Source organism: Apostichopus japonicus, chromosome 3 (genome assembly GCF_037975245.1).
Source record: "Apostichopus japonicus isolate 1M-3 chromosome 3, ASM3797524v1, whole genome shotgun sequence".
NCBI classification, from domain to species: Eukaryota; Metazoa; Echinodermata; class Holothuroidea; order Aspidochirotida; family Stichopodidae; genus Apostichopus; species Apostichopus japonicus.
Window position 1 is genome coordinate 22,278,161 of NC_092563.1, and position 14,359 is coordinate 22,292,519.

At 38.0% G+C, this 14,359-nt stretch overlaps 1 protein-coding gene across 2 annotated transcripts in view; it reads right to left on the reverse strand.

Annotated features, from left to right (window-relative positions):
* LOC139965475 (uncharacterized) overlaps nt 1-12,774 on the reverse strand; it is a 32,922-nt gene extending 20,148 nt beyond the window's left edge. The window contains exons 1-7 of one of the 2 annotated variants that reach the window (XM_071967873.1): nt 12,636-12,774; nt 11,860-11,976; nt 9,785-9,905; nt 5,484-5,576; nt 4,841-4,966; nt 4,343-4,535; nt 3,700-3,820 (exon numbers count right to left, since the gene is read on the reverse strand). In XM_071967873.1, the coding sequence (XP_071823974.1) occupies nt 3,700-3,820; nt 4,343-4,535; nt 4,841-4,966; nt 5,484-5,576; nt 9,785-9,905; nt 11,860-11,942 (737 nt within the window). In that variant the 5' untranslated portion in view covers nt 11,943-11,976; nt 12,636-12,774. The remainder of the gene's footprint in view (nt 1-3,699; nt 3,821-4,342; nt 4,536-4,840; nt 4,967-5,483; nt 5,577-9,784; nt 9,906-11,859; nt 11,977-12,635) is intronic. The other variant, XM_071967874.1, reaches the window with a different exon arrangement.
* Nucleotides 12,775-14,359: the final 1,585 nt, after the last annotated feature.

The following is a 14,359-nucleotide window of genomic DNA, read 5'->3' on the forward strand; positions in this document are numbered from 1 at the left end:
AGGGGAGGGGGTGCCCCCCTCCCCTTTTGAAATTTTTCCCAATCCTGGAAAGGCCTACATGCAAAATGGTGGTATTTAGCGAGGCTTTTGTCACCTGAAAATTTCGCCAAAAATATGCATTTTTTTGTGAGTAACTTTAGTCAAATTAGAATGGAAGATACCAATTCAGTTTTCGTATCACTAAAATATTACCTGCTGTGAAAGATCCAATTCCTTTGCTCAATTATTATATCGCGCTCTCTGACACAACTCCTGTTTTAGTCTGTATACACGCTGTTTGTGAAACGCACACGACATTGCCGTATGAGAACACCTGTCGGTGAATTGTTTTTATCAGTCACCAAAACAAGGCTTCCTGCACCACAACTGAGTCAGTGACTATTATCATGTGAAAAATTCATCAAAATTTCCATTGACCATTGTAGCACTGCGTTATGGCTGACAAAATTTGGGTAGGCTATATTGTTTCAATGAGGTTTTTTTGGGGCCTATTTCAGTTGGGGGGGCTAATGGGGGGCTGACTACTTCAGTGGGGGGGGGGGGGGGCTAAAGCCCCCCCCCCCCAAGTCCCCCCTTGGCGCCGCCACTGCTTACAATAGTAAACCAATGTGTTTCCAACCATTACCACATCTTCTCAATTTAACCTTTGTATATTTGATATCCCTTCACTTTTTTGGCTATTTTATTTATATATTTTTTGGGCCAATAGTAACAATTTTAAAATGTTTATCAGTCCTTTCTTAAACACCAGACACAAATCAGCGTAACTCCCAAAGTAAGAAAGTCCTATAAAAATGAAGGAAAAAATTATAGCTTGGCACCTTCACTACCTAACAACTGATTAATGCACCAAAATCCAACCTGCAACAGATAATCACACAATGACCCTCCTATCAAATTCACCTTCGTCGAAATGGCGAATACAAGAACAGTTTGAAGATATGGAGACCAACTCTGCTTTACAATTTCAGAAACAATATGTACCTCTTGCCCATCTTCCTTGGTTACTTCACAATTATTGCTCTAGGTAACAGATAAAACTTTCTTCTCAAAGCCATAAAAAATGTCACAAAAATAAACTGTTAGAACTAACTTCCACTAATCTTGTCAAAACCAAATCTTTACTAAAACAAAAGTGAACTCCTGTATAATAATAATATAATATCTTTCCTACTTCTCTGTGATCATCCTGTTCACGTCGTTTGCTGTCAAATTGTTTTTTTTCTTCTTTTTTTCTAGCATTTTTTTTTTGGGTGGGGGCGGTGGGGTGTCTAAGTTTTGTTTTCATTTGTTATCTTTTTTAGTTGTTTTCGCTTCTTCTCCTGTCACAGTATGACAACATTAATAAAAAATTGTTGGCTTTTCACTATGCTTTATATTCTCTCCCTAGGTGAGAAGAAACCAACAAAATATGGCTTCTTTGTCACTGATATCGTCATTAAATGGTATACTATTTTCCATTTTTCACTGACATTATGTCACTGCTAAGAAAACACCAATTATTTCTGGGTTACTCCCTTACCAAACAAACCCATCCACCCCTTCCTACGCCTCCTTTCTCCAAACAAAAATCATTACCGAATAGTTAAAAAAAAAAATTATTGAGAGGAAAATTTGATATAAACAATAATTGCATTGTTGACAAGGCTGACAGTGTGAAAGTAGACGTGTTTGATTACTATCCGCTTCACTTTGAGATTAGAAACACATTAATACTGAATAAACAGACTCTCTTTGAGTGAATTTCAGATTGGAATCACGGTAAACACTTTTAATTGACTCCAAACTCCTTATTTTGCTCATTTCAGTACATCCATACACATCACAAATCATGAAACCGAACTAACAGCATTACTCTTTATTTATCCCTCCTTAATCAAAGCAGGGCTGATTTTCTAGATTATTTTTCAGTCTTGTCTGTTTACCAATTTCATAGTCTTCTCTGTTGGTTTTCTTGTCCTCCAACCAATCTTGTCGCTTTCATAAATAAAACCGAGATAATACAGGCACTTTTTTGTCTCTTCTTTTGACTCAGTTCTTTGCCCCTCTCTTAGAGTTATCCTTTTTATGCTTCTTCTTTAAAACCTTTTGTTAACAGAGTTACTATTTTGACTGACATTGTTATTATTGTCTCCGCCACTGCTGCCACTCTGGGTTGAGTTGCCACCGCTATTGTGGCGGAATTTGCCAGGTGGTTGGTATAATTCTTGCTTCTATAAGTCTTTGATACCACTGGCTGTAACGACGATGAGGTCCCTCCTGGAGAATTTCGGGAGTTTCCCTTCGGCAGAGACGTTTGAATTTCAGACTTGTTATTGGATGAGAATGAAAATTCACATTTGTTGTTACTCTGCAAATGGTTGAGGAGACAAAACCACACCGCTGTGAAAGCTAAGAACAACTATTTTACTACTAAATGTTATGTGACTTTACACCCTCCTCAAACACCCTATAAATTACTGCTTTTATGAACAACGATACTTACCTGTCTCTGTTCTAAAATATGCACTTGAATCATCATAGCTTACAAAAGTCTTTGGAATTTTATCACCGTGCTCCCCACCCCTCACCCCCTGGATCTACTTCAATGTCCACTTCCTCTCACTTCAAAAATCTACCTTTCTGAAAGCTTTACCACTTTAATTCCAGGGTAATTTGTAATCTTCTGGAATCTTGTTGGTTTTAATGTTTGGTGAAGTTAATGAAAACAGCAAGGACCTGAAAGTTCAAGATAACATCACCTGTATCAAGGACTATTATAATATCATATAAAATGTTTCCAGATGTTTTTGGACCTGTCTTTTTTTCTTTTCAGTATTTGAAAGGAGTGGATTAAATTGCAATATTGAGCAGACAACTTACAGAATCACTGGAACTAGACACAATTTCACCAGAGGAAGAAGAAGATATAGACATGACTTTGTTGTTGATGACATCCTTGGAGTTGGACATACTGGTGGCAGCAGTGGGGTTCATTGCACTTTTTTTGTTGACCTCTTGGCAAGATCCTGTCTCTTGGCTATTTCTCTGAGAACTGTCAGCAAGGATGATGGTTGTAGCATTCACAGGGCGGATTGGCTGTGCTATCCTCAAGGCTGTGTCAGGTAAACAGAAGGCATCTGGTTGAGGTATATTACAATGTATGGAAAACTTGTGTGGATACATAGCCATTGCTTTCCGGGCCCAATTTTGCTGGACCCATAACCTATGGTCCATCACTTCGTCTGTTACCCTTATAATGCGACCGAGGATGCTGTGTGGAGCAAAACCAGAAGAAATAGGAACAAATAAATCTAGGGGACAATCTGAGTGGAAATGACTGTAATGTTGCTTAATGAAATATTTACACTGTACCTCTGGAGCCAACCTAGTGTGATCTAGGTTAAGGATCAACACTTTTTTGTTTAGATGTAAAACATTTCTCAATCAACGATTTTTTCTTACTGAATATGACAATCAGTATTGGTTTCCCTTTGTTGGTACGATACCTTTTGACAGTAAATTTTCAAAGCAACGATTATATGTAACTTTCAAAATTGTGTACCGCTATACTTTGGTAAGGTTATAAAGAAAGTCTTTTTTCCAGCCTCATTTGGGCCTGACTGACAAAAGAAATATACCCTGATAGGTAAAATATGATATGAAATATATAGGAAAAGCAAAAGAAACAAGGAGACAAAATTCTGGCATTTCACTGACCTATGACCATTACTTTCTTGGTCTATGTGAGGTACAACAGCTTGGGTGAGCACTTGGTAGGCATAATGGAATGCTTTCCTCACTTCCATGAATCCAAAAGAGTTCCTGCCAACATCAACTCCTGTCGACAATCGAGAAATGTTAAAATGGAATAATAGTTTAAACTGACATGAAAGTAGAGTAAGCTTCTTCCTGGCCAATTAACATCATGTTTATTTATTTCTTAATGCAGAAATGAATACAACCATTATCTTTACCCTCAGTTGTGATTTTTTGTTGGGGAGCATATCTTCATTATATTCTCTGCCATGTATTAAAGGTAAAGAGATGTTTGTGTTTTATACTGTTCTTTTAATCGCTGAAACATCTCCCCTCGCACTGCCCCCTCCACCCCAACCACCCCCTTCACCCCAACCACCCCCCTCCCCCATCACATGTGTACATACAGTATTTGATAACACAAAGTAAAATAGCAAAACTCAGAAGCCTTAAACTACAAAACATTTCATTTTATAATGCAAAGGAATATTTATGACATATCCCAAATTGCCTGAGAAGTTGACAATATTCTGAATATTTCTACTTTGATACCATAAAATTTGCACTTTTAGTGAAAAAATAGGGGAGTGTAAATTGGACTTACCGTTATTGAGTGGATCCCTTAAACAGAGTAGGCTAAAGCGGTCGGTCATAAAAGAGGCTTCCTCTTTGGGAAAGTAGCTACCGCCATTTTCGACGGTAATTCCTGTTTTGAAATAGTTGAAGTTGACGCCATACAGCTCAAAGAATTCAATCAAAAGAACGCCATAATTGATTGGTTCTGGGGGAACATGTAACTGTAGAGAAAGAGGAGAAAACTTCACAATTAAATACAAGAGATTATTGGAACAAGTCTGAGCTAAACAAAAAAATCCCACCCAAATTAGAAAAGGCAGCTTTCTGATGTCTATAACCACAAACAGAGGTGGAATTCTTTCCTCATTAGAGGTGCAGTAATGTGATTGTCATAAACTAGAAGAGCTTCCTCAACTGTGGAAGGACAGAGCTAAGAAGGTAATCACATTACTCAAGAAAATGGCTAAAGTGATGGTGCTACAGTTGTGACTATAGTATACTCACTATAATCTGCTAGAAATGTTACCTGTAGGAAGCTGACAATCATCAGGATGAGGCCATAGGAACTGATGCCACCAGTCCAGACTTCGTTTAAGTCTGTCTGAAGTAGAAACTGCTTCAAGACAAACACCAATTGTGGGAGGGTGGGAAACTAAGAGATAAAGAAGAATTTCAGCTTTGATTATTATTTCCTTCTTACTATTATAAATATGGAAAAGTAGGAAGAACTTGTGAATGAGGGTAACAATAACATTGATCTTTATGTCTTTGAATCTGTGCACAAATAGACTGCCTTCTGCAAGCGGTTCAGATCAGATTGCTGTTCTCAGACCTAAATAGGATAAAAAATCCAAAACTTACTGGTTTGGGTATTTACTAACGACGATACTTACCTGTCTCCAACTACACTAACGCAATTTACCAGTGGCGTCTGAAAGACTAGGAAAATGCGTTAATGTAGTTGGAGACAGGTAAGAGAGGAGTGAAGTAAATAATTACTTACCTCTACTCTCCAAATTACACCAAAGTCACTCCATTTCCTATCAATTCCACAACTTTTTGGTCACTGGTCAATTTAACAAAACCTACTTTGTAATTCTCTTCTTTTTGGAACAAGTTTTAACAAATGTGACACAGCAAACTACATTCAACTGTTTCATATAGCTCACCTCAATAAGCTCGGCACATTCTGTGGTGGTTTTATTAAAGCTGATATCAACCCGAATCTGAGTGAAGGCATCTGTCAGTTTCACGATGGGTACCTTTATAGAAAAAAATATATATTAAAATAATCCAAAACTCAGATAATAATTTTTGACTTCATGACTTCATCAGATTGGAAAATGTGTACCCCTCTTTTTTACAAAGAAATGAGTTGGGGTTAAGGTAGTGAGTTAACTATAAAACTCTGACATCGCTCATGGCAGAAATGTTGCCATCTCCCCTGTGGCCTCCTACTGTACAAGTAGTGGCTGTTATAGAAGCATCCAGAGTTTGAGAGAAGCCATGATTCCATGGCTAATAGGTAACAAATGTGAACAAGAGCCCAAGGGCACTGTGGTTCCTTGCGTAGGGGTATATGACCATACACATAATATTATCAAGCCAGCTTGGGCTCAAATAGTCAAGTAATTGTGGTCCTACATGTACCCATAAAGTAACCAACACTATATCCAACACTTTTGTGATCACAAATTGTGATCGTATTTTTGATCAAAATGCACTTTTGAGATCTGAATATGGCGTCGAAAATGTAAGAAATATAAAATCACCTACAAGCGGGTCAACAGATATGATAACATTGGTTAAGTTAAGTTTGAAAATGTTCCACCACCCCATTCACAACTTGTCCCAAAATATCAACCGTGTCACATCTTGGCATTGGGATTTAATTGCATTAAATGTCTAAAAATTAAATTTGAACTTGTATACATAACTTCACACACAAAGGTCACCGGAGGTCAACCAATTGACATTTTTGATCGGTGAGACCTAAATAGAGCATCAAAACTATAAAAATTCAAACACTTTTTCTGTGCCCATTTTCCCCCCCAAAATCCTATTTTTTAACATTAGTTGACCTTTGGTGACCTTGGATCACATGACTGTTAAGTTTGAAAATATTCCCCTATACCATTCGCAACTTGTCCCAAAATATCAACCGTGTCACACCTTGGCACTGGGAGTTATTGCACTAAATGTCTGAAGATTAACTTTGACCTCATATAACTGAACTCACAAAGGTCACCTTGGGTCAACTCATTGGAAGTTTTTGATCGGTGAGAAGTGAATATAGCATCAAACTATAAAAATTCAAAAATTTTCTTCTTTGCCCATTTTCTCCCCCCAAAATACTAGTTTTTTATCATTAATTGACCTTTGGTGACCTCGGATCACATGACCGTTAAGTTTTAAAATATTCCCCTCTACCATTTGCAACTTGTCCAAAAATATCAACCATGTCACACCTTGGAACTGGGAGTTATTGCATTAAATGTCTGAAAATTAACTTTGACCTTGTATAACTTTGCACACGAAGGTCACACAGGGGTCAACCCATTGACATTTATGATCAGAAGGTACCTTTGACATCTGAAAATAGCATCGAAACTGTAAAAATCCCCAAAATACGTAAAGGTCACCAGAGGTCAAATTGAGGTCAAAGGTCACCCAGATGCGGGTCGGCAATTGGATTACATTGAAGCAACTCCCAACCCTTAAGCCCGGGTCACATCTGCGCGATTCAACACGCGATTCAACTCGCAATACAATTGAAGGTTGAATCGCGTAGTTAGACACGGGTATCAACTTGTCGAGCAATAAAAGTTGCGCCGTCGATTTGCAATAGAGCAATGTCCTAATCAGCGCAACTTCTTTGAAGCAACTTTTCTGATTCACGTGATTTTAGTTGCGAGTTGAGTTGCGTGTTGAATCGCGCAGATGTGACCCGGGCTTAACGGACAATTTGTTCTCAAGTTATCGCAAAAATACTAGTTTTTTTATCATTAATTGACCTTTGGTGACCTTGGATCACATGACTGTTAAGTTTGAAAATGTTCCCCTATATCATTCGCAACTTGTCCCAAAATATCAACCGTGTCACACCTTAGCACTGGGAGTTATTGCACTAAATGTCTGAAAATATACTTTGACCTTGTATAACTTAACACACAAAGGTCACCTGGGGTCAACTCATTTACATTTTTGATTGGTGAGACGTGAATATAGCATCAAAACTATAAAAATTCAAACTTTTTTTTCTTTGCCCATTTTCTCCCCCCAAAATACTAGTTTTTTAACATTAATTGACCTTTGTTGACCTTGGATCACATGACCGTTAAGTTTGAAAATATTCCCCGATACCATTTGCAACTTGTCCCAAAATATCAACCGTGTCACACCTGGGCACTGGAGGTTATTGGATTAAATGTCTGATAATTAACTTTGACCTCGTATAACTGAACACACAAAGCTCACTCGGGTGTCAACCCATTGACATTTTTGATTGGAAGGTACCTTTGATATCCAAATCTAGCATCAAAACCAAACATTTTCTTTTTTGCACGGTTTCTCTCAAAATAAGCATATTTTTTCTAATGTGACCTTTGACCTTGGTTTCAGATGTAGTTTGATCTCCTGATTCCAAAAAACAAAATGACAAGTCTGTACAGCCATCCTAACTCCGACAGAAAAACTTTGACCCCATATAACTTCGCACACAAAGGTCACACGGGGTCAACCTATTGACATTTATGATCAGAAGGTACCTTTGACATCTGAAAATAGCATCAACACTGTAAAAATCCCCAAAACACGTAAAGGTCACCAGCGGTCAAATTGAGGTCAAAGGTCACCCAGATGCGGGTCAACATTTGGATTACATTGAAGCAACTCCCAACCCTTACGGACATTTTGTTCTCAAGTTATCGCAAAAATACTTGTTTTTCAACATTAATTGACCTTTGGTGACCTCAGATCACATGACCGTTAAGTTTGAAAATGTTCTCCTAACCAGTTCACAACTTGTCCCAAAATATCAACCTTGTCGCACATTGGCACTGGGAGTTATTGCAGTTTTAATATTTTGGGTTTTTGGCCTCTAACTGACCTTTGGTGACCTTCACAGGCACCAAAAACAATAGGGCACACCTTCTCACTATGGCGGATCTATATACCAAGTTTGAGTTAAGTCCAACTTTCCCTTGTTGAGTTACAGTGTACCCAAGCAAGTGTCACAGACGCACACACACATACACACACACATACACACACGCACACACGCCAACCTGACTACATAGGTTCCTTTTGCTAAAGCAAGGAACCAAAAACTGGATAAACAAAATCCATGTCACAAATATGTATGTTTGACACTGGAACAGAGAATTAGGAGGACAAGGCTGTTAACAGGTTACCAGATCAGTCTACATACAGGAAGGGGTTGCGGGGGGCGGGGGGGGGTGAGGCAGCTGTGGTTGTGAGGAGAGGGGGGTGAGAGGGCTGTGGTTGTGAGGAGTGTCCACAGAACTACCTAATTCCTCATATTATAAAATTGCCTTTGCAGGACCTCACATGTTCGTACTGCTACAAACTTCTGGAGGGCATGTGGTAAGCATCAAATGTCATTCTCTTCCAACCTATAAAGCAGATACGAATACGCTTTGGTGAAGTGTTGTTTTGTATTTTTAGGTTATCTATCAATAATTAATATGAAAACTTCTGGACAGCACTTTTAAATATTAAGGGATGAATTTCAGGCATCCTTAAACATTCTATTTCAAAATCCCAAACTAAAGTACCACTGTATTCATAACTTCCTTATCCTCATGGTGCAAGCTAGCAAGGCAGTGGCCTTTATGACAACTTTAATGAGTAGCTCAGTGCACACCCTGGGATCCAAAACCTTTTGGACACTTTGTTCTTACTTCACTCATACCAGAAAGGCTTATATAAGTCAGCTATACACTAATCACTGTACAATACACTATTCTGTTTCTTATCACTTGACCAGATAACATGTGGATTTATGCATGACCATAAAACCTGTCTGCCCAGCCTGCATATGCACTTTCCTATATATCTAGACTACATGGTCAGAATATTTTATCACTACACCCCCCCCCCCCCCACCACTTCTGGAACACTACCCACATTCGCTTCATTATAGATCAACCATTCAAAGAAGAAACTACGTGAAATTCATTTTTCTCTCCACGTTGCCCTTTGGTGATTGTTTCTTACCAAATAGTGTGACCCACTAGCAGAGTGGACGGCTTCTAAGGGACTTAGATAAACTTGAATAGTCTACAGAAATACTAGACAGATGACTAAACAGGGTTTGTTGATTGCAAACAACATTTACTCTCACTATCTATTTAATACAGTTTTCTTTCCCTTCAGAGTTGTGCACATTTCAACAAACACAGACATATATGACCAGAAGAAGATATTTCCTGACAATAATTGGACTTACAGTGGCTTTATCCAGTACTTTAATGGTCCCTTGTGAAGGGAGTGCACAGTTCTTTAGCTCCTCTCCGAGGCGACGGCAGGGATTGTCTCCTAGATCTCCGAGAAAGACAAGATCGATATCACTGCAAAGAAGGAATAAAGAATAATATCAATAATGAATATTAATAAGTCTACCCAACCAAAGTTCAAAGTGTCAGTACTGAAAGTTTGAGTGTTATTTTTAAAGAGTTTACCACATAGACCGGGATGGTAAAACTAGAAGCAATGAAGAGGAGGGGGTTGGGGGGCGGGGCATATGCCCTTGCACTTTTGTGAAAAACTGCCCTTTTTGAGAAAAGGTGCACCTTTTCCTTAATTTTTTTTAAATTTATAATGCTCCATTCCCTATAGCATGGTCCATCCCCATATAATGCTCCATTCCCCTTAGCATGGTCCAAACTCATATAATGCTCCATTACCCATAGCATGGACCAAACTCATATAATGCTCCATTCCCTATAGCATGGTCCATCCCCATATAATGCTCCATTCCCATAGCATGGTCCAAACTCATATAATGCTCCATTCCCTATAGCATGGTCCATACTCATATAATGCTCCATTCCCTATAGCACAGTCCATCCCCATATAATGCTCCATTCTCTATAGCATGGTCCATCTCAATAGTATGCTCCATTCCCCATAGCATGGTCCATACTCATATAATGCTCCATTCCCCATAGCATGGTCCATCTCAATAGTAGGCTCCATTCCCCATAGCATGGTCCATACTCATATAATGCTCCATTCCCCATAGCATGGTCCATCTCAATAGTATGCTCCATTCCCCATAGCATGGTCCATACTCATATAATGCTCCATTCCCCATAGCATGGTCCATCTCAAAAGTATGCTCCATTCCCTATAGCATGGTCCATACTCATATCATGCTCCATTCCCTATAGCATGGTCCATACTCATATAATGCTCCATTCCCCATAGCATGGTCCATCTCAATAGTATGCTCCATTCCCCACAGCATGGTCCATCTCAATAGTAAGCTCCATACCCCATAGCATGGTCCATATTCATATAATGCTCCATTCCCTATAGCATGGTCCATCTCAATAGTATGCTACATTCCCTATAGCATGGTCGATACTCATATAATGCTCCATTCCCTATAGCATGGTCCATCCCAATAGTTTGTTCCATTCCCTATAGCATGGTCCATGCTCATATAATGCTCCATTCCCTATAGCATGGTCCATCTCAATAGTATGCTCCATTCCTTATAGCATGTTCCAACACCATATAATGCTCCATTCCCCATAGCATGGTCCATCTCAATAGTATGCTACATTCCCTATAGCATGGTCCATACTCATATAATGCTATTCCCCACAACATGGTCCATACTCATATCATGCTCCATTCCCTATAGCATGGTCCATCCCAATAGTTTGTTCCATTCCCCATAGCATGGTCCATACTCATATTATGCTCCAGAATTCCCTATAGCATGGTCCATCTCAATAGTATGCACCATTCCCTATAGCATGGTCCATACTCATATAATGCTCCATTCCCCATAGCATGGTCCATCTCAATAGTATGCTCCATTCCCCACAGCATGGTCCATCTCAATAGTAAGCTCCATTCCCCATAGCATGGTCCATCTCAATAGTATGCTACATTCCCTATAGCATGGTCCATACTCATATAATGCTATTCCCTATAACATGGTCCATACTCATATCATGCTCTATTCCCTATAGCATGGTCCATCCCAATAGTTTGTTCCATTCCCCATAGCATGGTCCTTACTCATATTATGCTCCAGAATTCCCTATAGCATGGTCCATCTCAATAGTATGCACCATTCCCTATAGCATGGTCCATACTCATATAATGCTTTATTCCCCATAGCATGGTCCATCCATCAATCTATGACTCACTCCCAATAGTATGCTCCATTCCCCATAGCATTATTAATTTCTCATACCATTGCCTGTCTCCCATAATATGCCCTGTTCCACAAAGTATACTCAACAGTCAATACCCTACTGCATGCCTCATAACCTGTTTAGTTCTTACCTCTCTACCAAACACGATGGCACCATCATGCAAGAATACATGGTCAAGGTCAGATTATGGATTGGATGCCTCACCACTTCCATCAGAATCGTAGTATGTGACAGACAGACCTTTGACCTTTTCCAAGTTAAAGATGCGGCAGGGAAAATGGAAAATTGTTAACATGCAAACGTGTGCTTTCAACATTTTGTACAAAAGGGCTTCATCAAACTTCTTTTACTTTCAATAATACTTTTAATAATGGTTTCTGGAAAGACAAATACCAGAGGACACTGACTTCTCTTATAAAGTTTTATAATCTCAAGGATGCAAAGTTCTTACCTAACTGATGTATCTGGTTCTGTTTTGTTTTAATCTGACTATATCACAAGTTACAGGAGTTTACAACCCACAGTGTTAATTGAACAGAGTAAACCAGCACCTTGACATATTTAATGGAGTTCTTAACCTTATCTTGTTTAGAAATAACTATCAAATTGGGACGGTGGAGATGGGTGACATAACTGGCATGTGACTCCTCTCACTACTCCACTTTGTGAAAAACTGATTAGTAATAAAAAAAATGTTAGTCTTTTCTATTTTTGTATATAAGAAAGTGACCAATTTGTTGAGAAAATAAATGAAATAAAATTATAACTTTGTACAGTTGTAACTTTGTAACAATTGTACAGTTACATTCACAGACTGTACTGGAAATTATGGTAAGGAATGCTTGGAGGTTTTACTTTTCAATCCAAAAATGTGAAAATGATGAATTCCAATATAAAATATTTCACCTCTCCTTTGGCTAACATGTCATTAATAAATGTCTGCCAGGAGATGTTCTGGGCATCATCTCCCTTCGAGAGCATGTTTAGCAACGTGATTATAAGGAGAAGCATTAGCAACATTCGGATATTATCATTGTCCAAGCCTCCCTTCTGAGGATCTGTATAATCGAAACAAACAAAAATTGGAAGACGACGGGAGTACTTTTATACTTTATCATGAAATAACAAAGGCAAGCAAATTTCAAAGCATCCCAAGAAACATGAATGTAATTCCTACAAGTAATTTTTGATATTATAACAACAGCTGAAGTTGGTCCATTGTTGTACCAAGAGTGAACTTGTAGCAGACAGGTGAGATGTCCTAGATACACTATGACTAACATTCATTTTGTCTGTTCAAAATTTGAATCCAACTTTTTTCGTGTCAGTCAGCTATCTTGATTTCATCACACATGTATGTTTGGTAATTGCAACCATCAGGCCAAATATCTTTAAAACTGTTTGCAAATTTTTAATGCAAATTTAGAACACATCCTAGACATGCAAATTATGAAAACTGAATCATTGTGTTCATCTATGTACTTTTCCAACAAAATAAATACATTTGTTTTAGACTCAACATTCAGAGAGACACCATACTGTACCTTCTTCATCTTTTTGTTCCTGTTTCTCATCATTTTGATTTTGTCTGTTGGATTGTCTGGGAGAACTGGAAAATTGTAAAGTTTCTGAAGAAAAAAGATAAAAAAATAACTACACACGGCTAACAATCACATCACAAAAGGTAACAAACTTTGGTTTAAGATTACTTAGGCTCAGTGTACCCAATAAACAATGTTTTTAGTCAACAAAATGAATTTACAAATTTAAAGCTAGTTCGAATGAGTATTAATTCCAAACATTAACATTATTAAAACAAAAGGCAAGGCAGACTAATGTTACACATGTTGCTTTACAAATAAACAAAGTACAGTAATTCACAAGCTTTGACATAGTAGCGATTAAATATTTGATTATAAAATCAAGAATCTCAATTTTGTTTTTAATCATGATTTAATGAAGGGTCCTAAACAAAAGGATGACATCGCTGTTCTTCCTCAGCTCTTTCAATCTTAAGTCAGCCATCCTAACGTAACATCATGCATATTTAAAAATGTTAACGAATGACCCCTATCGCCTGATTTCTTTTTGAAACTGAAATGACCAACATAAACAATTGTTGGCTTAGTTTACAAGATTTTATTTCAAATAGTATTCTCATTTCTATATTTTACCTAGTTCTTTTTGATCAAGACATTATGGAAACTCACAATCAGACCTGGAGCTTACCATTTATGCCCAGAATATTTTTCAAACTGGTATTGCTCAAATTAGATCTTTGTATTAGGCTTTGTAAAGCATTGGACACTCTCCTTCTTTGGGTACTCCAATGTGATGAAACCTGAGAAGGGAAGTTATAGGAAAAAAGAATGAAAAACAGGGTATCAGTTAAGGTGATCTGGAAAACAAAGAAAGCATTGGTTTACAGTATGTAACTTCTCAAATGGCTTTCATTAATGCTGCCAAAATGGTATATGAACTTTACACATCATAACAGTAGACAATGTCATGGTTGTATCAGGGGGCTAAATACCATACTAAATTTGGGTCTTGGTTTCTTTGCTGCAAATATACCATAATACACATGCACATTTTTGGTATGTTCCTGTACAATACTGTTCCATGCTATA